General features: G+C 52.4%; 8 protein-coding genes across 8 annotated transcripts; 5 read left to right on the forward strand and 3 right to left on the reverse strand.

Moving 5' to 3' along the window:
• Positions 1 to 1343: 1343 nt before the first annotated feature.
• AA0111_g654 (hypothetical protein) lies at positions 1344 to 2639 on the forward strand (the record flags this gene model as incomplete). The annotated part of the gene is made up of 1 exon (XM_028652773.1): positions 1344 to 2639. The coding sequence occupies one exon, from the start codon at positions 1344 to 1346 to the stop codon at positions 2637 to 2639; it is 1296 nt and encodes a 431-aa protein (XP_028512258.1).
• A 243-nt stretch (positions 2640 to 2882) lies between these two features.
• Positions 2883 to 3848, forward strand: AA0111_g655 (hypothetical protein; the record flags this gene model as incomplete). The annotated part of the gene is made up of 1 exon (XM_028652784.1): positions 2883 to 3848. One exon carries the CDS (start codon positions 2883 to 2885, stop codon positions 3846 to 3848), a length of 966 nt encoding a protein of 321 aa, XP_028512245.1.
• A 358-nt stretch (positions 3849 to 4206) lies between these two features.
• On the reverse strand, positions 4207 to 5427 carry AA0111_g656 (hypothetical protein; the record flags this gene model as incomplete). The annotated part of the gene is made up of 2 exons (XM_028652795.1): positions 4207 to 4934; positions 5016 to 5427. 2 exons carry the CDS (start codon positions 5425 to 5427, stop codon positions 4207 to 4209), a joined length of 1140 nt encoding a protein of 379 aa, XP_028512259.1.
• Positions 5428 to 6442: 1015 nt separating this feature from the next.
• AA0111_g657 (Protein kinase) lies at positions 6443 to 8591 on the reverse strand (the record flags this gene model as incomplete). The annotated part of the gene is made up of 4 exons (XM_028652806.1): positions 6443 to 6883; positions 6929 to 7181; positions 7229 to 8239; positions 8410 to 8591. 4 exons carry the CDS (start codon positions 8589 to 8591, stop codon positions 6443 to 6445), a joined length of 1887 nt encoding a protein of 628 aa, XP_028512260.1.
• A 1012-nt stretch (positions 8592 to 9603) lies between these two features.
• Positions 9604 to 13237, reverse strand: AA0111_g658 (hypothetical protein; the record flags this gene model as incomplete). The annotated part of the gene is made up of 4 exons (XM_028652817.1): positions 9604 to 9894; positions 9943 to 12686; positions 12735 to 13176; positions 13229 to 13237. 4 exons carry the CDS (start codon positions 13235 to 13237, stop codon positions 9604 to 9606), a joined length of 3486 nt encoding a protein of 1161 aa, XP_028512261.1.
• A 260-nt stretch (positions 13238 to 13497) lies between these two features.
• Positions 13498 to 14943, forward strand: AA0111_g659 (Zuotin; the record flags this gene model as incomplete). Its single annotated transcript, XM_028652828.1, has 3 exons — positions 13498 to 13647; positions 13707 to 13847; positions 13900 to 14943. 3 exons carry the CDS (start codon positions 13498 to 13500, stop codon positions 14941 to 14943), a joined length of 1335 nt encoding a protein of 444 aa, XP_028512262.1.
• Positions 14944 to 15540: 597 nt separating this feature from the next.
• AA0111_g660 (hypothetical protein) lies at positions 15541 to 17127 on the forward strand (the record flags this gene model as incomplete). The annotated part of the gene is made up of 3 exons (XM_028652840.1): positions 15541 to 15770; positions 15987 to 16380; positions 16429 to 17127. 3 exons carry the CDS (start codon positions 15541 to 15543, stop codon positions 17125 to 17127), a joined length of 1323 nt encoding a protein of 440 aa, XP_028511706.1.
• Positions 17128 to 17472: 345 nt separating this feature from the next.
• AA0111_g661 (hypothetical protein) lies at positions 17473 to 19143 on the forward strand (the record flags this gene model as incomplete). The annotated part of the gene is made up of 2 exons (XM_028652851.1): positions 17473 to 18198; positions 18262 to 19143. 2 exons carry the CDS (start codon positions 17473 to 17475, stop codon positions 19141 to 19143), a joined length of 1608 nt encoding a protein of 535 aa, XP_028511704.1.
• Positions 19144 to 19643: the final 500 nt, after the last annotated feature.

Here is a 19643-nt window from a genome sequence, read left to right on the forward strand (position 1 = left end):
AGATATGAATGCGCATCAGTAGAACCTCAGCCACTCCAAAGTGCAGTTGACGATAAATGAATAGTCTAGATGGACACGGCTCGGCAGTGCTGAGCGGGGCAGTGTGAGGCTGAGCAGCCGCAAGTGATACTCGACCCAATCATTCTACTTGTCAACCACATCTCAACAGCTCCCGCTACATTAAAGCTTTTCCGAGTAACATGCAACCCTACTTGGTCACCAATGACATATCATAACTTGTTGTGTAAGTAACCCGGACGACATAGGGTTCAGCACAATCCCGGGGAAGTTCTTCTGCAGTACATGAGGGTGATTGGAGTTGATCGGTTCCAAGCAGCAGTGAACATTTTGGGTGTGGTATGAGCAGTAGCTGAATAACGTCAGGACAGGAAGGCGTGTGATGCTCAAAGACTACTACAGGTGCCTGATCGCACCCGCAACAGCCACGTTCTACCTAGCGCCGTTTACCAATCGCGCTACTACCGCGTGTCGTCATCACCTTTGCGCTCAAAGACTGCCAACGAACGCGAACATCGAATTTCTTGTATTGCGTGTCTCCAGCACAATCACTTTATCTTTCTATCGAAGACTACATTTGTGAATGACTGGGGTTTTAAGACTGTATTCCGCCGTGACGCGTGCTTAGCTTCTATCGTGTTCTCTCTGACGAGCTGGGGTATAGCGATGAAAAGCCTTACGAGATCACCCGAAGGCTATGGCCTTAGACCCGGCAGCTATGTGGTCATGGCTCAAAGATCTGGGTTCGGGAGATCTTGAACTGCAGTACGTCTCAATCTTGCTCTGGTCTTCTACAGGGTGCTCAAGTCTACTCACGAAATTCTGGAGTCATCGTGTTTGTTTTGTTGTCTTTTTCCCCTGCAGCCTGATGACGATACCTTGAGATTGCATTCCCTAGCAAGGTCGTACGTCACGCATCAAGCCCTTGATGCTCGAGGTTGGTATTGACACACAGAGCGTTTGCTTTCTATTCTCGATACTGCGTGACTGAAGTCACAATGAATGCGTATCTACTCTCAGGCGCTATCGGCAGAAATGGCTGGATTTACATCTATGATTCCCCCAATCTTTAGGATGGTTCCTTTCGATTCGTGTGCGACACGTGTCTATCACCGCGTTCTATCAAACATGTCTCTAGTCAAGTCCTTTCGCTACCACCTGTGTGATAGTGCTTCTGGCACTTTCAATCTCACCTTCACCGAGGATCTTCACAAACAAGTTTCACTCAGCTTCGTCCAACTACTTCCAACTCTTCAAATCCAACAACATAGCACACAACTGCGACACACCATACCCACGTTCACGCACCATCCACATCGCCGATAATGGGGCTTGCGCCTCTACTCGTCGATACTTACCGCAAGTACAAAAAAGGAACAAACAACTTCGTCCAGTGGCTAGCGGAGACAGCCCGCGCAACTGGTACTGTCAATGATGTGTTCAAAGACAGTCGTCAAGACGTGGTACCGCCTACCGGAGGCAGACTGAAGGGAGCGGCTAGGAAAGAGGCAAAGAAAGCTGGACTGACGCAAAATGCTACCGCCACATGTCAGATCACGACCAAGTCGTTCCTCACTCTTGCGACTGCTATTGCCGCTGACAGGCGCACGTGTGTTCCGCCTGAGGTCTTCACAACCTTGCGTGCAGTCATTCGGGGTCGCAAAGATTGTGCAGTTTGGTACTCCATGATATCTGATCAAGTAAACAATGCCGCCAAGGAGAGCAATGCCGGCCACAGACACTTCATCAAGCTTTTGGAGGACGTCCTGGAGATCATCAAGCCGAAACTGCCGCAGACCCAACGCCAGCCACTCAAGGCTGCTAAGACTACACCGCTACACACCAGCAACGCGTTTGAGCACTTGAAGTTCGAGGAGCCTTTAGACATGGAAGATATGCCAGAAGCCATCCAGAGTCCAGTCAGACCCGCCACACAGAAGGTTTCTTACAAGCTCGAACCGTCTGATACCGACGTTTCCTTCGCCATATACTGCTTTCTCAAGGACGCTACACATCTCAGACTTGCTGTTAGGCGAACTTGGCGTGAGTTCGCGAAGGGCGACATAGGTCTCCAAGCCGCCGCGTTGACCATGAACGCCGCCCTGGCTATGATCGAGAAGTTGGGCAACGAATTCGAACAAGCCCATCCACGCTTCAAGGAATCTGGGTCGCAGAAAATGCACTTGGAGATCGTCAAATTCATATATGGCAGCTACAGCAAGAGTGGTAAAGGTCCAGCTTTCATCGATGGAGGCGATGAGGATAGCGACCCTTTTGCCTACAAAGAAGGAAAGCAGATACTACATTCGGACACTGTGATGTGTACGCATACCACCGAATTGGTTATTGGGATCTTCTGGCTTGAAAAGACAAAAGAAAAGTGTCGACTTACCAACGACGAGAGGAGATTCCTCAAGTGCATTTCACAGTTTGTATCGACGCCAGATGAAGAGCCGATGCCTGATAGCTATATGGTGCGTAAGGCTGCGAATAACATGCTATACGACCGAAATCTGAATAGTTGGATCATATTCTCCTTACAAATATTTTGGGACATGCAGAGAGAGTTAGGGTCATGTCTGCATCTTGGCAAGATGCTCTTTGATAAGACCGGGCAATAGCTTATCGAACGCTATAAAGCGTACCTCGACGTTGAAGGCCTTGAGAACGTTGGCGCTACGCATGTCACATTTCGCGAAGACATTGTCAGACGCAAAAAATTCATTGAAATCTTGCTCAATGATACATTGGTTCAGGAAGGGTTCGATTAGTGCGAAAAGCAAACAAGTCGACCATTCGATAACATCCCTGGTTTCTCATTACTCAATCACGATCCTGGGCTATGTGGTTTGATCTCAGCGAACATGCGTGATGATTATCACAGGACAGCCATCGACATGGCATCCAATCAAGGACAGATTATTGTCTCAGCTCACCTCTACAATGCTGTCCAGCGATCTGGGAATCTACCAGAAGGCTGGCAGTGGACCGACATGGACTGGCTCATTGAGCGGCAAGGTAGCGATTGGATGTTCATGGGCAAGCGACCGAAGCAAGGTTCCACTTTTGGAAAGCATATGAACCTCATATTGGGCTTCTCTGCTCATAAGTTCACTGCGGATTACAGGTCCCGCAACTCAGAAGCAGAGACAGAGTGCAACATTGGCGGGGTCCGTCGCCTCGAGTATCATGCACGGCGCTGCGAGCTAGGTACAGATAGGGAGCCACGACGCAAGAAGCCTGTGGGTGTGAGCAAAGCGAAGAATGATATCCTTGTCATGGTAGAGTGTCTAGTCAACGACTTTCAAGGCAAACCTGATAATACACGCAAACCGCTATCCTCTCTCTCGAAACTCAGCATCCTCAAGTTAGCGATCGAGAGAGACGAGTCTGCTTTCGCATTCGATGTTATGGATCTAAACCTTAGATGTATCCGGCTACTACAGGAGATCCAGAAATACGCTCTTACTTTCGCGCCGCTCGACTATCCCGTATCCAAGTTCACTGGAGGGCTATCAATGAACGATGTCATCGGGGATATGCTCTACGATCTGGGTGGGCACCCGCGACATCATGCCAGCATCTTCCCAGTGGCAGCCGCCATACTCCGCAAGTTCGTACAGAAGGAAGATAACAATGTTCTCATGAATTCCATGGTGTGCCAAGAAGAGATGAAGCTCAGTCCCAAAAATTCCAAGGCTGAGGATGAGCCTAGCTTCGAAAATCCATCCGAAGACACCATGAATCTAGAACTCCGCGGTATAGCTGGTCGTATCATACTCCTAGATGAAAACGGAGGTTTTCGAATGCCTTTCGGCCCTCCAGTATGAAATGGAACGATCGCCTCGCAACCTACTTCCTGACCTGGTCGCACCTGCATACCTGTGCGGCTCATCTATCGACAGTCTTCGGTGTTGAACAGGGGAAGAGAGTGGTCGTCATGAGAACGATGGACGCTTTGCATAGTTTCTAGGCTAGCAATGTAAAAAGTATCCAAAATATCTCTTCGCCTTGACCTGTGATTGGTGTGAAGCTTTTATTCCTGGCTTTGATTAACACCCAATAATGTGCGTATATTACTCCATTCACATGTGTAGCACTTTGCATGATGAGACAAAAACATCACTCAGCTCGACGTCACAAGAGTATCCCTAAATATAACCGTCTAATTAATACTACCGTCTAAGTCTACAACATTACCATGACCGCACCAGCCAGAACAAGAAGACTTCCGCCCAGGCTCTTACTCGTCATAGCACCAGAGTTAGTGTTCTCAGCCGCCGCAGCGCTTCCTGTAGCACTTCCTGTAGCACTAGCCGAAGTAGCCATGCTTGCTGTGGTAGATGCACCAGTACTGTTGCTAATGGCCGAAGCCCACTCTCCTCCCACACCACCAGCTACATTGACCGTGGCTGATGGGCTAGCAGAACCGGAAGCAGAAGCAGTAGCAGAGCCAGAGGCAGAAGATGACTTTGTTCCCTCTTCAGTGTCACTCTTCTTCGCATTGCTACCCTTTCCATCGGTGACGATGCTCTCAAAACCACCAGTCATATCGCTGTAGGAGTAGCTGCTTCCAGGGTTCTCGTTCCTGACCTCGACCTTCTCCAAGACCATGGTATAAGGCGCTTTGCTGTAGTCTGTCTCGCCACCGGCCCACTCAATAGTGCCCTCTGCATTGTTTGGGTCGCCTCCAGCCCAGATACCAATACGGACGTTCATGGGGGTTTGAGGGTAGTTGCTACCGCCGTTTGCATCGGCGAACTGGAGGGTACGGACGACTTTGTCGTCGACGAGCCATGATGTAGAGTCAGAGGTCCAGTGGATGGTGTAGTTGTGGGTTGTGCCTTGGGTGTCAGTGACAGCGGCGTCTGCTTCACGGTCGTGGGTTGTTGTGTTTCCCTTTCCGAAGTAGTTTGCTATAAAGGGGATATGTTAGCGTTCTCCCCTTCCGCGTAGGTACCCCATATTAGGGGAGGTGGAAAGAGACTGTAACTTACTCTGAACATTCGCAGGCTCTCCACCCAACCACTCCCAGTCGATCTCATCCAGATCATCACTCTCAAGAATCGCACTGCTAACCACACCCGTACCCGGCGCAGCTGTCATGATGAAGCTCACGCTGCCGAAGAAGATGTACCATTGTGATTGGATCGTTGGTGCGTCACCAGCTTTGTTGATTGTGAATTCCGCGCCCTTGCTGGTGTAAGAAATGTCACCAGCGGTAACTTTCCAGTTGTCGTCGTCGGCACCCTTAGTAAAGTCGTGGGTGTATATTGACGAGGAGAGGGCGGTATCCGCTGGGCAGGATTTCTTGGTAGGATCACATGATGTGGATGTTTGAGCAAGAGCGGGGATGGCTGCGGAGAGGATGAGAGAAAGAGGGAGTACGGAGACGCTGGGGAAATGCATTATGAAAGAGTTAAACAATACCAAGTTGATCGACCGCTCCAAACGAATGTCCTTGGAAGTAAGAAAGAGCAGAAACGACAGCAACTCAGCGATGAGACAAAAAGGAAGACTTGGATATGAGGATAAGCATCAAAAAAGAGCCGCGTACCCACACCTTTAATCAAATCCCAGAAAGCTTGAACGAGGAGGTTATCGACGCTTCGGTAGCCACCACAGCCCCATCAAAGTGGGTCATTTATTCATTTCGATAGCCATCGGCATCCCTGATCACCATCCGCACCCGTGGATATGGCCCACGTCCAATGTCGTTCAGGAACGAGAGGGTCGCGTCTACGGCCGCGTCAGGTACCATTGTCAGGCCTGTGTTAAAGCCGCGTGGGCCGATGACGAAGCGCTCGCCCCACTAGCTGATCCCAGCCATCCCAATATGAGCTGTGGCTGTTCGTCGTGGCTAACTTTAGCTCGCGAACACGAAGACGGAAATATTGGGTTTGTACAAATATACAAACACAAGACTGACGATCATGCTTAATCGTACATCCGAATAAAATGACGCCATACATGCGCACTGTAGCATCGAGATACGAAAGGCATCTGGACATTGCCACAAGATTGTGCACCAAATTATCCAATCTGAGTGTCGCCGCACGCGGCCGCCAGCGTTTGAACAAGATAGCCTCGTACTAGAAAAGGAGACGGGCGGACGACGTGAAAAGGTAATACGGAGACATACAGATACGAGACTCCGGTCCAATGCAGTCCACCTCATAAACTTGTAAGATGCCGTCTATGAACCATCATGCACCTGAAAGCGCAGTGTACATTGAGTCGTAGTCATAATTCTTCTAATCCGTTATTCGCCCCAGTGCGACAATCGAAAACTCCAACCGCTCATGACCAGAAAAAAAAAGGCGCAAGGTACACTTCATTTGCTCATACAAAAAAGGCTAACCAGTGCAGTAAGTCTTCATGCCTTTACAACTCAGCTTCACCTGCTCATGAAGAAGGGCAAGATCTACCGCGTCTTCTTTATCTCCGTAGCCCACCCTTCAATCCCCTCCCCTTTACTACCGACAGGGATATTCAGATCCATACCCTCCATACCCTTCGTATCCTTCAAAAAGTCATGTCCTGCCATTCCACCCGCATTTGCTCGGTCCACTGGCAACAGCTCTAACATAGGTAACAAGAAATCGGCAATCTTCTTACTCTCCTCGGCGCTGAAATGATACTTCTCGTGGAGGACGTCGGGAAGAGCCCAGTGTCGTAATCGGTGAATGTTTCGAAGTTCGCCCTTGCGGTTGAATATTTCCTGAGACCATTTTCCCGACATGCATAGACCCTTCGGGAAGGTGCCTAGGAGTTCGATGATCTGTGCGATGTGGTCATCGTCTTTGCCGTATTTTGTTCCAGATTGTGGGTCAAAGAGGTAGTCGCCGGTGATGAGTTCGAATGTCTAGTGATGTCAGCTCGTGTCTCTCGTGTTGATTAGCGCTCATACCATTGCGGCCATACTCCAGACATCGGTACTAGCACCCCATTTACTACCCAGGATAACTTCTGGTGACCTATATTGTCTAGTTTGAATGTCATTGGTAAAGTGGTGGCCGACCCAGCAGGCGTTTCCAAGATCGGCAATCTTAACTGAAATGGTTTCAAAAGCGTTTTCGACTTGCTGCTCGAGCTCTGTCTTGCCGGACGAGCTGCTGGGTTTGTCGAGGCTAATGCCTGATACCTCCTTGGTAAGAAGATCGCTGAAGGAATTAGTACACTTCCCAATGTGGATAACTTCACAACTTACGCGGACTTTTCCCGTTGCTTCTGCGCGTCGTCTTCGGTAGACGACTTGATACCGAGCCGTTCTGCCATGGATAGGCTGGGAGTAGCGGATGGAGTTGCTAGAGCACCACTCATTACGACACCGTCTGATGAAGAAGGAGGACTCGGAATAGTCGTGGGGGAGTCTTTACCTGTACCCTCGCTCATGACCTTGTTGAGGCTTTGTGGACCTCCCATGCCGGGGAAGCTAGAGATGTCGGCGTGGTTGAAGCTCGCGTTGAGCGGACTAGGGAGCGGCTGACTTCCCGTGATGAGGGTCCTCCGTCTCCGCCTGCCGTTCCTCACGCTGTCTTCACTGTCCTTCTTCTTTGGTTCATCCTTTACGTATGTCTTTACGATTTGTTCGACGTCGCCAATCTCGATGAGAACATTCTCGGGCTTCAAATCGGTGTGAATGATGCCGCACTCGCGGTGGAGGTAGTCGAGGCCGAGCAAGACTTGCTTTGTGATCTGCTTGACCAGAGGCATGGGTATACCCCGGTGGTTCCACCTCTTGATCAGGCCCAACAAATTCTCTCCTAGCACTTCAAAAACCATGCAGACGTGAACACCATTGGGGCCCTTGTGGTTGAAGGAATCGAGTAGGCTGACGACATGTTTCCGGCCGGGGTGTTTCTCGTTCGCGTCGACTACCTTCTTGAGGAGCTTGATCTCGTCGAGCGCGGTCTCTGTGTAATGCGCAGCGGAGCGCACGACTTTGAGGGCGACGTGCTTGCCGTTGGTGTTATCCCTCGACAGCCAGACGGTCGAGAAATGACCCCACCCAAGCTTGCGCACAATTGTGTACTTGCCGTCCTTGTACTCCTCACCCACCTGGACCGGGTGGTAGCCGCCCTTGCAGTAGTCCTCAGAGTCCTCCTCGTCGGCTGTGTTTTCGGCTTCATCGACCGACGACGACGACGAGTCGGGCGAGTGGCTTAATTGGTTTCCGTACATCTTGTGCTGGGCGAGCGGCGAATTGGCGTTCTGCACACTGCGGGGTTGGAGTTAGTATAGGGTTGCTGCAGTCAGATCATGTCTTGGGCGGTGCATGTGTGCGCGCGCATTAAAATGAGTGGAGAAGTGGCGCAGTGTTTGGGGTTGGCGGGTGAAAGATGGGGGCTCTGGGCGGTGGCAGCAGAGGTGTGGTGGTGGGGAACGTACTTGTACTGAAAGGACCCCGTCGAACCAGCGGGCGAAGCGTTCTGGTTGCCCTGGCCCTCGGTGGGGATTATCGGCTTCAGGTCCTGGCCCTTCCGTCGCTTCTTTCCGCCGTTGCTGTTCGCCGCCTGCGCGACCTGCTTCGCCTTGTTGATGGCCGCCTTCTTCATGTCGGTGCCATTCATGGTGGCTTTCCCCGCCACGCGCTGGGCTGTGGGCGGGCCTGAGGCTCGAGGGCTGCTGGGATGCGATGTACGGTTAGGCGCTGGGGACGCGTTGGGCAGCGCTCATGGACAGAGGCAGACTATGGGCTTGAATATATATTATGAGGGCAGTGTGGCTCTCTCGTCGCACTGCCTCGCGATTTCTTCAATTGCTGGAGACGGGCTTAGCGCTCCCCTCGCCAGTCTATCGATGTCTGGCTCCTGATTGGTGCTAACGTGGGGGATTGCACGGATGCGAGGTGCTGCAACGACCACGGGTGATGACTCGCTGGGCGGGATGCGGTCTGCGGTATTAATTCAGTTGGACTCGCCTCTCGGAGAATTCGCTATGACTTGGGATGGTAATAGAGGTGGTGACGGATGGCTGGATGCGCGTCAAAGCCGGAGGAAGCGGTAAGAAGCAGGTGAGACGAATTATGACATCAGTCGACGCCTACAAATAGTCGCCTGCTACCACATTAGTTCCTCCCCAGAAGCCAGTTTTGCCCAAAAAGCCTTGCGTCTTTGCTCGTCTAGCGCACCAAATTCCTTGCCTACATCTATCGGCCCGGGTAGCAATGAGGGAGGCTTGCTGCCAGCAATGCTTGTTGTCGCGACCCGATCCGTCATATTACACGGGAGACGTCAACATCACGCATCTTGACAGCACTTGAAGAAACCCTGAATTGCATCATCGTCCCTTCGTCTTCTCCTGCCTTTGTTATTATTGTCAAACAGATACGCCTGTTGCGGAAAGAGCCATGCGCCTTGTTGCTCAGCCCAACCCCCAAGGCAGGAGCCACAGCACCCCCACCGCCATATCATACATGTTTGCCCAAACCGTGACCTTGAAGAAATCGCTATGCAAAACTATAAATATCCCATATCCTACATTCCACATCGCGCTCTTCCATTACGACCTGCTAATACCTGATCTGCAAGTCATGCTGGAATCATCATCTGCATGTCTGGTTGCGGAGAGCCGCACCAGCCGCTACTTGGCCGAGACCGCTGCCATCCACTTCTGCTCGTCCTTCTTGTCGAAGTGCAGGAGCATTCCCAGTACGGGGATGAGTTGTTGCTGGTACTTTTTGTCACGTTGCTCGAGGAACTGTAACAATACGTTCTTCAAGTACACGTAGTCGATTGCTTCTGCAACAGCTCCACCGCCCTTTGGTATCGGTGACGCTATGCGCGATCGTGATGACTCAATCGAGGATCTCGAGGATTGAGCAACGGACTCAGGGCCACGTGTCTTCAAAGTTCGTAGCTCGTCGGACATTGTCTGCCGTTCATCAGTATGTTGTACGTCAATCGTCGCTGAAGAACGTACTTTGCTAGACTTTTGAAGCTTCTCCATACGGCCTTGGGTCTCGTCGAATGCCCGTCGCAAATCGCTCTTTTCTTTTTCCAATTCGTGAGCCTGCTTCTCACTTTCATCAAGTGCGTCCCGGAGTTGGCTCATGGCGAGCCTGACTTCTGAAGCTTCTTCGCTAGCCTGTGCGGCCCGCCTCTCGAGATCTTCTGTCTGCTTGCGGAGCTCCCTTTCAGAAATCACAAGGTCTTCTTTGTCCTCAACAGCGCGCGCTTGTGCACGTTCAGCGTCGCGGACCTTCTGCTTCAGTTCCTCAAGCTCCCGGGCTCGTCGGCGGCTGAATGTGCTGGCTTGCTCCTCTGCACGCTCGCGCTCCTCAACTGCAAGGTCGAGGCGCTCCTGCATCTCACGCACACGTGTTTCAGCTCGTCCTTGAGCGTCATTCAACAACCTTCTCATCGTCTCAGCTTCGCGTCCGCGTTCGCTGAGCAGACGATGCGCGTCGGCAAGCTCCTCTTCCAGGCTCTCGCTTCGGGAGCGCACTTCTTTCATCTGAGTACTCATCTCTTGTACCTGGTCCTGCATGCTGCTCACGAAGTCTTGCGCGCTCGCAGATTGGGCTGACTTCATCTGAATTTCTTCACGTAGGCTCCCCACTTCGCGAGTGAGCTTCGCGACTTCTTCTTCCAGATCCTGCACCTTCCCGCGTGATGCTTTGAGGTCGACTTTTGCCTTCATCAACTCTGTCGCCACCTTGTTCCGGGCTTCGATGACGTCTTCCCGCTCCGTCTCGGAGTTCTGAAGGTCTCGCTGAATCTTTCTGTTCGTCTCCTCCAGCGCAAGCCTCTGGCTGGTTTCCTGTTTGATTTTGTCATTGAGAGTTTTGATGTCGCTTTCCTTGGTTGATAGCTGGGACCGGTATTCGGTGATTTCCGACCTGAGATCTTTCTCGCGGTTTTCCAATCGCCGGACTTCCGTAGTCTTGCTGGTCAGCTCATCCTTGGTAGTGCGTAACTCGGCCACCTCCTTGCGCAACGACGTAAGCTCAGGCTGCGCCTTTTGCAACACCTCTCTCATGTCGGTGAGGTCTTTGAAGCGAGATGCAGCAAGCTTCTCTGCAACCGAAAGATCAATCTTCAGAGTTTCTGCTTTTGACTTTAGCTCTGTGAACTCTGCCGTCAGTGCCTCTCTCTCTTGCTGCGATGACTCCTGAGACGCTTTGCTAGTCTTCAGTTCGGCGATCTCAGCCTCCAGCTTGCTCAGGTTCTCCTGAAGTGCCGCCTTTTCGGCTTGCAACCTCTTGACCTTGTCCTTAGCCTCAGTATGCTCAAGGCCGTAATCAAGAAGATCCTGACGCAAAGTGTCGATCTCTTCCTGCATATCTTCCTGGTCCTTGGCCTTCTTTTTGAGCAGGTCGATAGATGATGCCTTCTCAGCCACCTCAGTCTGCAGTTCGTCAATTGCTGCAGCCTTCTCTTCTAGATCAGACTTCAGTTGTGCAACGTTCTTCAAAGCATCCTCAAGTTGTGATGGTGTGAACTCTGCATCACGAGGGCTGAGTAGCCCTTCAGTGTCTCCAGCTTCACTAGGGGTTGCTTCGGGCGTCAACGCTCCGCTAGCTGCGGGCCCGTTTCCTCCCTTCTTGTTCTTCTTGTTACGAGCCCTCTTCTTTGCCGCTGCGCTTTGGGGAGCTTGAGCAGGAGTTGCTTGTGGTAGTTGGACCGGCTCTGGTTTGGTCGTCTTCTTCTCGTCATTAGCTTTCTGCAAGTCTTTCTTTGCTTGTTCGAGGTCAGCCAAGGCACTGTCACGCTTCGTCTCTGTAGTCTTGAGTTGTTCGCGCACTTTGCTAAGCAGCCCGTCCATGGTATCGTTCCGCTTCTCGGCCTTGGCGTGTGTTTCGCGCAGTTGAGAAAGTTCACCCTGGAGCTCTTCGATTCGCCGTTGAAGCTCTTGCACCTGATCGTTTTCCACAATCTTCTCTCCCTTATCTGCATGTAGATCCTCGAGTTCTTTGGCCGTTGAATCGAGCTTAGCCTTGAGCTCGGCGATGGTCTTTTCACTTTGGTCATGCGTATCCTTGTGTTTCTGGAGCTCTCCTTCGGCACTGTCAACTTTTGACTTGAGATCAGCGATTGTGTTGTTGAGCTCTTTCTCACGATCATCGGCGTCTTTTGATAGCCTTTGATGCGTATCCTTGAACGTGTTTAAATCGTTTGTAGTAGTCTCCAAGTTTTGCATGAACGACTGAGCGGACTCTTGCGCCGTGGAAAGCTCATTCTTGAGCGACTTGTTCTCCTCTTCGAGCTTTCCGATCTTCTCTTCGCTCTCTTGTAGCTGGGACTGCAAGCGAGGCAGTTCGCTATCGTACGAGAAGAAGTCTTCGGTCTCTTCGGTGGTCTCGGTCTGCTTGGACGCTTTGGAAGGGGATGAAGGTGCGACGGATTCAGTCTGCGTGGTAGAGTCATCCTGTGCAGCCTCGTTGGTCGCCGGCGCCTGTGACTTTAGAGTCTCCACCTCGTCTGTGGCCTCCTTTGCGCGTTTCTCTGCATCCTCGAGCTTTTTGTTGAGCTCATCGCGTTCTTTGGACACCCGCTTGAGTTCCTCCATGAGCATATCACTCTTGACGTTGAGTTGGCCTAGGTATTCGACAAATGCGCCAGTGTCGCTAATGGAGGTGAGGGGCGTGTATTCGCGGAGGGAGCTCTCAAAGGCCTCGATTGCGCCCACTCTGGCGTGTGCGATGCGGTACGACCGGAGGAGCTCTGGTAAGGGAATTAGCTTGGCGCATACAAACACGAGACATCACCAACCAGTATACTTGGGCTCAAGTTTGTCTAATCTGCGCAGCCGCAATTTGGCCTCTGGTGGTATCTCCGGTGGCTGTTCTGGCTTCTCTTCTACTTCAGCAGTCGGTCCCTCTGTCTCCTCCTTCTTGCCATCGCCATTCTCAGCACTGGCTTCTGTGGGCTGCGCCTTCTCCTTAGGTCGCGGTGTGCCGGCTCGACTCGGCTGATCTTCTTCCTCTCCTATGACGAACTCGGGGTCAAACTCTGAGGGGTCAGGGCCCTTCCCTGCCGGCGCCGTCTTGCTGCTGTCGGCATCTTTCGATCTCGCTGTTCGCTTCGAGGGCGAGAGGTTCCGCGAATTGGACCGCCGTGTTGTTGAGCTGGATCGCGCAGGTGTCGTCGGCGTGGTGGCTTTCTGGCGCGCTTGCTCTTCTGCTATTCTGGCGTCGATGGCTCCGCGAAGGCGCTGTGTCTCTCGTCAGTTTTCCTGGGGTGCAGCCTAGAAGGAGTTGAGGTACCTGGAACATGATGATGCTGAATTATGAAGACGTATAGCAAGACATGTAAGAAGACAAGTAACAAATTTGGTTAATGGAATATCAGACACCGAAGCATGGGAGACAAACACTATTCTGACACGTTCTGGGGTCCGTCGCGGCTCAGTGACATGGATCGCTATCGGGGGTCACGGCGCTAGCATCACGGTTCGGTAAGCTAGTGCGGCGGGAATCCTCACTTTTTCTCACGCAGCCTGTGTCCCCCACCACGACAACGACATTCTTGCGCAATGGCAAACGTCGAGATCTCCCTACCGCTGCCGGTCCTGCCTGAGGGCTGGGCTGGCGAGAAAGACTTCAAGGCCATCGGCCAGCTGAGCGAGGCAAGCGACCGCAAGATCGAGCCTGTTGGCCCACACTTCCTCGCCTATGCCCGCAGAGTACGTTGTATTCCAAGAACGACTCAACAATACATACAGTACTGACGATTTGCCTGCAGAAGCGCAACAAGCGTACTTTCTCCGAGGATGACCGCATCCAGGCCCAGGCCAACGTCAAGAGTGTCGAGGAGGAGGATCCTGATGACATTGACGAGCCTGAGGACCCGGTCATGCTGCAGCGTGAGGCCAAGGACTGGAAGGTAAGAACGATAGCACCAAGCATACCCTGGAATTTTACTGATTTTTCCCCAGTCTCAAGACCACTACGCTGTGCTCGGCATAACCCGCTACCGATGGCGTGCCACCGACGAACAGATCAAGCGCGCCCACCGCAGGAAGGTGCTTAAGCATCACCCCGACAAGAAGGCTGCCAAGGGCGCAACCGAGGACGACCAATTTTTCAAGTGTATCCAAAAGGCCCACGAAGTTCTGTCCGACCCCGTCAGGAGGAGGCAGTTCGACTCCGTCGACGAGGGTGCTGAGGTTGAGCCACCATCCAAGAAGGAGACGCAAAAGGGCAACTTCTACAAGCTTTGGGGCAAGGTCTTCGAGGCCGAGGGACGTTTCTCGAACAACCAGCCTGTGCCCAAGCTTGGCAATGCCAACAGCAGCAAGGAGGAGGTTGAGCACTTCTACAACTTCTGGTACAACTTCGACAGCTGGAGGACCTTTGAGTACCTCGATGAGGATGTTCCGGATGATAATGAGAACCGTGACCAGAAGCGTCACGTCGAACGCAAGAACCAAGCTGCGCGTCGCAAGAAGAAGACCGAGGACACTGCTCGTCTGAGGCACATGGTGGACGATGCACTGGCCCTTGACGAGCGTATCAAGAAGTTCCGTCAAGCAGAGAGCGCACAGAAGAACAAGCGCCGTCTCGAAAAGGAGGCTGCTGAGAAGGCCGCAAAGGAAGAGGCCGAGAAGAAGAAGGCTGAGGAGGCCAAGGCTGCCGCTGAGAAGGAGGCTGCCGAAAAGGCCGCAAAGGCTGACAACAAGAAGGCGAAGGAGGCTGCGAAGAACGCAGCCAAGAAGAACAAGCGTGTTGTCCGTGGTGCTGTCAAGGACGCCAACTACTTCCACGGTGCTGGCGATGCGTCCGCTTCCCAAGTCGACGCCGCTCTCAACGACGTCGATCTTCTCATTGTCAAGATGGACAACGAGGAACTGGCCGCCATCACCAGCAAGCTCAACAGTGAGAAGGACGCCGGCAAGATCAAGGCGATCTTCCAGGAGGAGGCCCAGCGTCTCATTGGTGCTGCGAAGCTTACTCAGGGTGAGCTCAAGGCTTTGGCTTGAGAAATGCCTGCACCCATTTCTTGATAGACATTTAGACTTGGACTTAGCGGGAATAATGACATGCATGCATTCCTCCCCTTGTGACAATTGTTCTCATCTTTCGTTGTGAAGGTTTTCTCGAATCGACTCAATTCTAATCTTTGATTCTGCTTTACAGCGACACCAGAGATTGGCACCTCATCTGATGTCATTCCATTCACATGTGTCAACGCATCCAGCGGCGCGTTCCGCGGTACGCCAGGGTCTGAACACGATGGATGCGGATCGCGCGACACACCACCAAGAAGCCAAGCATGCCGTCACCTGGAACAGACAGTGCATTAACGACTACCAAACTTTGACCCGATCCTTCACTCCTCTCACACGACCTCTGCAGAGACTGCTACAACATTCCCCACTGCCATCATTAATCGCCCATTTACCCCGCGAGCAGCTAATTCCCCGCGCCAAGGACCCTGCCCACGACGCACAGCAGCACCGATCGCCTGCGCAAGCCCACGCCAGCAAGTTTCTCGCGGTCGGACCTCACTGACACTCCGCTCGCCTGATTGGACTTGGTGCAGGACCTCGTGCCCGTAATCTCACTACGACATCACTATGAGCGCGTCCCCCACGTCGAGGGACGGCCGGCATGCGTCTCCAGCGCCTCGCAAGTCCTCAGCATCTTACAAAGTGAGCCCGCTGCAGCTCCCGACTGGCGGACACCTTGCGCAGGACAAGATACGGCAGCCTTCAATCCAGTTTTTGGCACACAGAAATTCGTCGCTACCCAGAGGCGCCCCCAGGCCCCGTGAACGACGTCGATTGTCGTCACCGCCGCCTCCACCGTAAGTACTGGTTTACCATATGTCATGCGCTTCCCGCATATCCGAGTGCTTGCGCATCTTTGCTCCTGTATGTTTCTGTCCAAGTACTCACGGCGAGTAAAAATGGCGAAGTATGCTCCCAGTATGTTGGAGAATGCAGAGGAAGCACTCGATCTGGCGGCGTCTCACTCTGGTGATTGCAAAGTCGTGAAACCACATGCTGACACCGCAGTCTAGCGTTTTCCAACCTCGTGTATCTTTCGACACTTTCGACAAGCCCGCAGACTTCATCGAGGAGAGCTCTTTTACACTGATCGCCAAACACAAAGACTACGAGTACACCAAGCGTTCGCGGACGTTCCTATGTGGCTTTGACGAGAACGAGTACTCAGTTTATGCTCTGCAATGGCTCATAAACGAGCTGGTCGACGACGGAGATGAGATAGTATGCCTCAGAGTGGTGGAGAAGGAAGATGCAATAGCCGGAGAGCGGAGCGTGGAAACTGGGCGATATCGTTCAGAGGCAGAGCATACCATGGCCGACATACAGAGCCGGAATCACGACAACAAAGCGATCAACCTCATATTGGAATTTTCAATTGGCAAGGTTAATAAAGTCATCGACGACATGGTGAGTTTGTTCATGGATTAACCGTATTTCTCTCTAATGACCGTCCAGATCAACCTCTACGAACCCGCGATTCTTGTGGTCGGAACTCGAGGCAAGAGCTTAGGTGGATTCCAGGGACTACTTCCGGGTAGTGTGTCCAAGTACTGTCTCCAGCATTCACCAGTACCTGTCATCGTTGTCCGTCCCACGTCGAAACGCGACAAAGCAAAGAGCAAGCGCACAAATGATCCAGATCGCCAAGGCTACAGAGAAATCCTCGCGAAGAGCGAAAGCCTTCCTGAATTCAACAGTCCTCGCAACAGCTTCTTCGCGAACGAGGACGAGGCAGCGATAGTTGGAGGCGCAGCGACCGCACCCAAACCTGCAGCGGACACGCATCCTCTGGCACAGGTGGAACAAGCGCCAGACAGCAGCGAGGATGAACTGGACACCGGTACTAGTACATTGGTTGGAGATGATCCGCGAAGTCCTGGTCCTATGATGAAGAGTCCACATCTGCAAAACTTAGACAGTCCTGAGCTCAGTAGTCAATCTAGCAGCGAGGACGAGGACGACCAAGGCGGGGTATCGACTTCAGGGATCTCCGCTGTGGATAAAGTTACAGGCGCAACGGAGAAATTAAACCTTGGCGAAGGAGATGCAGGTGGTGGAAATACGTCAATGTCCTACATGGACAGTCTCACCAGTGGAGCACAGAAGAAGTCCGAAGACACGTCTTCGACGCAGAAAGACTCGGAAGGCGCGTAGTGTTAGCAATAATACCCAAGATATCAGGCTCCCCACATCAGCCCTAAAGACGGTAAATTGTGGTGTTTCGGAAGCTGTTGCCAGACCCCGGTTTGATCGGCGTGACGTCGTTTCATGTGGCTGTGGCGCCACGACATGCATGCGCGTCCCCTACGGTTCCCCAGCCTCGGCGGTCCCTCATTGCCTCACTTGCGTAACCTTACACATTCACAGGACCTCAATGTGTCAACGTATCCATACCGTGCCGCGTAATCGATGGATATACGCACCTCTCCCATAACCAGGACGAACTGGCAATACCAAGCAACCTCGCATTAGCTCCCGACCACCTGAACCGCCGATCCGATGTTCCCGATTCTCCAAGACGACTGCGATGAGTGCATGCCGGACTATGCCTTGCACCGGAGTCCGATGAAAGTGGCCGTATCGGCGCTACCTTTCATTCTTACCTTCTTGGTTGTCGCTTTTGTCGTGTCGCAGAGGCTCTTCCCTATCTTGTCTGGCAATGCGGATCGCAAAGCGCATCATGACGGTGCGCGGCTGCCTGGATCGATCCAGCGCGAAAGAACCTCGATTGTGAACCGCCTACGCCCAAATGCGCGATCGCTCGCAAGCATCATCTTCTCGACCAACTTTGCCCTTTCGGCTGTACTGGCCGAACTTATCCTCTGCGAAATTTCCAACACCGTAAACCGCGCCACGCGAACACTAGCCCTCAAGATCACGCTACCTTCCTTGCTCTTCCTTCTAGTTGTCGCAACACCGGCTTTCGAAATCCACTCGATCATATCAGGGACGGGCTTGAACATTAATGGAGAGCAGAAGAGTCGACGCAGAGCAGCATGGGCATTGGAGCTCTGTGGGTTGGCAGTATGGCTGGCAGGGTTTTGGTATCTTGGGCGAGGGCTACTGGGCTCATATCTTCATGAAGAATCATATGAGCATGATCATACATTTAGCGAGGGCTGTCTGGAAAGAATTGGCATAATCGGCATCAGTCTGATGGCCTCACTAGCCGGATTTGCTGCCATATCTGCCCTCTGGCACACGTTCGGCGTCAAATACCGCCCAGTAAGTCTGCATTTTTCTTTCCAGTAGTACGAGGCGCCTTTTACGTATACTAATCTGGTACAGGTCACCGAGTCGGACATCGGTCGAAAGCAAGCCGGCATACAAGCTACAAACGACATGCTTCTGGCAAAAGAGAGCCGACTTCGTGCCGTCGAACGAAAACTTGCGGACAACCCTCAGCAAGGCTTCATGGGTCGCGTAGTAGGATCAATTCGTGGAAACCCTGACGTCCAGGAGCGAAATACTCTACAGCTTGAGATACAAGGCCTCGAGACTATGCGCCATACACTTCAGAACTCCCTGACGGTGCTCCAAAACCGTCGACAAAACCAACTGCGCTCACATACTGCCAACGGAAAGCTGTTCAACATCGTCTCGTACATTTTCGCTATATATTGTGCGTACCGCATCATTGCGACCACTGTCACTACCCTGCGTCGCTTCTCATCTCCGAATGCGAGCTTCGCAAGCAACGATCCTATCAACAACGTCCTCGCCCTACTAGCGAAGCATTGGGATCCAACCATTGACCGAGTTGCCTGGAGCCGCACCATTTCCTTCCTCCTCTCCGGGGTGATGCTACTATTGTCATTCAACAGTGTCCTCCAGACCTTCTATCTCTTCGCCAGAGTAGTGCCCGGTCTTCTACACCACGCTAGAACAAATTTCGCCCTCATCATCTCACAAATTACAGCGACCTATGTGATCAGTTCGGCGTTACTCCTTAGGAGCAATTTGCCTCCTGAGATGAAGAGCAAAATCGGTGATGCATTGGGTGCGCCATTAGAACCAGGTTTCACAGAGAGATGGTTTGAGGGCTGGTTCTTGGCTGCCAGTGCAGCTACAGTGTTGGGTCTTTGGCTGGGTAAGCGGCTCAAAGGGGGAGAATGGGATGACGACAGTGATGGTGGTGATGCCGATATAGAGATGGGCAAGAATGCCTGATAGAATTGCGAAGCGAAGCACGTAATCATCAACTTATGACAACATAAATGCATTAATCACAATTTCATACCATGCTGTATACATGTCTGGCACTCTCGGCACACCCACCGAGATGCCCGGACAGCTCGGCGAAGCCTATGGGGAAAGAGGCGCGCCCAACGCGTTGAGTGATAACAGCCACGGCCGGGCATCGCTGCATGAACCACAAACGAACCTGTTAGCAAGCACCACACGCGCTTGCTAAGCATTGCATCCCCTGGCCCGCGAGCCCGCGATGGGCCCTTGCGCGCTGTTTGATTGAAAGTTGACGTCGATGTTGCCCGATTCAAGCGCGTTTCGCTATGTGACGTCAGGCCTAGTGGGGCTTCTTCGCGCATGAAAAGAGGCAGAGGGGCAGCTTCGGAGGACAACTCCATCGACACTCTCACATCTTTTCACAAGCTCTACTACAGGTATGTTTCAATTCTCGACGTGAAGTTTCATGGGCGTTGGCTAATCGA

Source organism: Alternaria arborescens, assembly GCF_004154835.1.
Source record: "Alternaria arborescens strain FERA 675 chromosome Unknown contig_1, whole genome shotgun sequence".
NCBI lineage: Eukaryota > Fungi > Ascomycota > Dothideomycetes > Pleosporales > Pleosporaceae > Alternaria > Alternaria arborescens.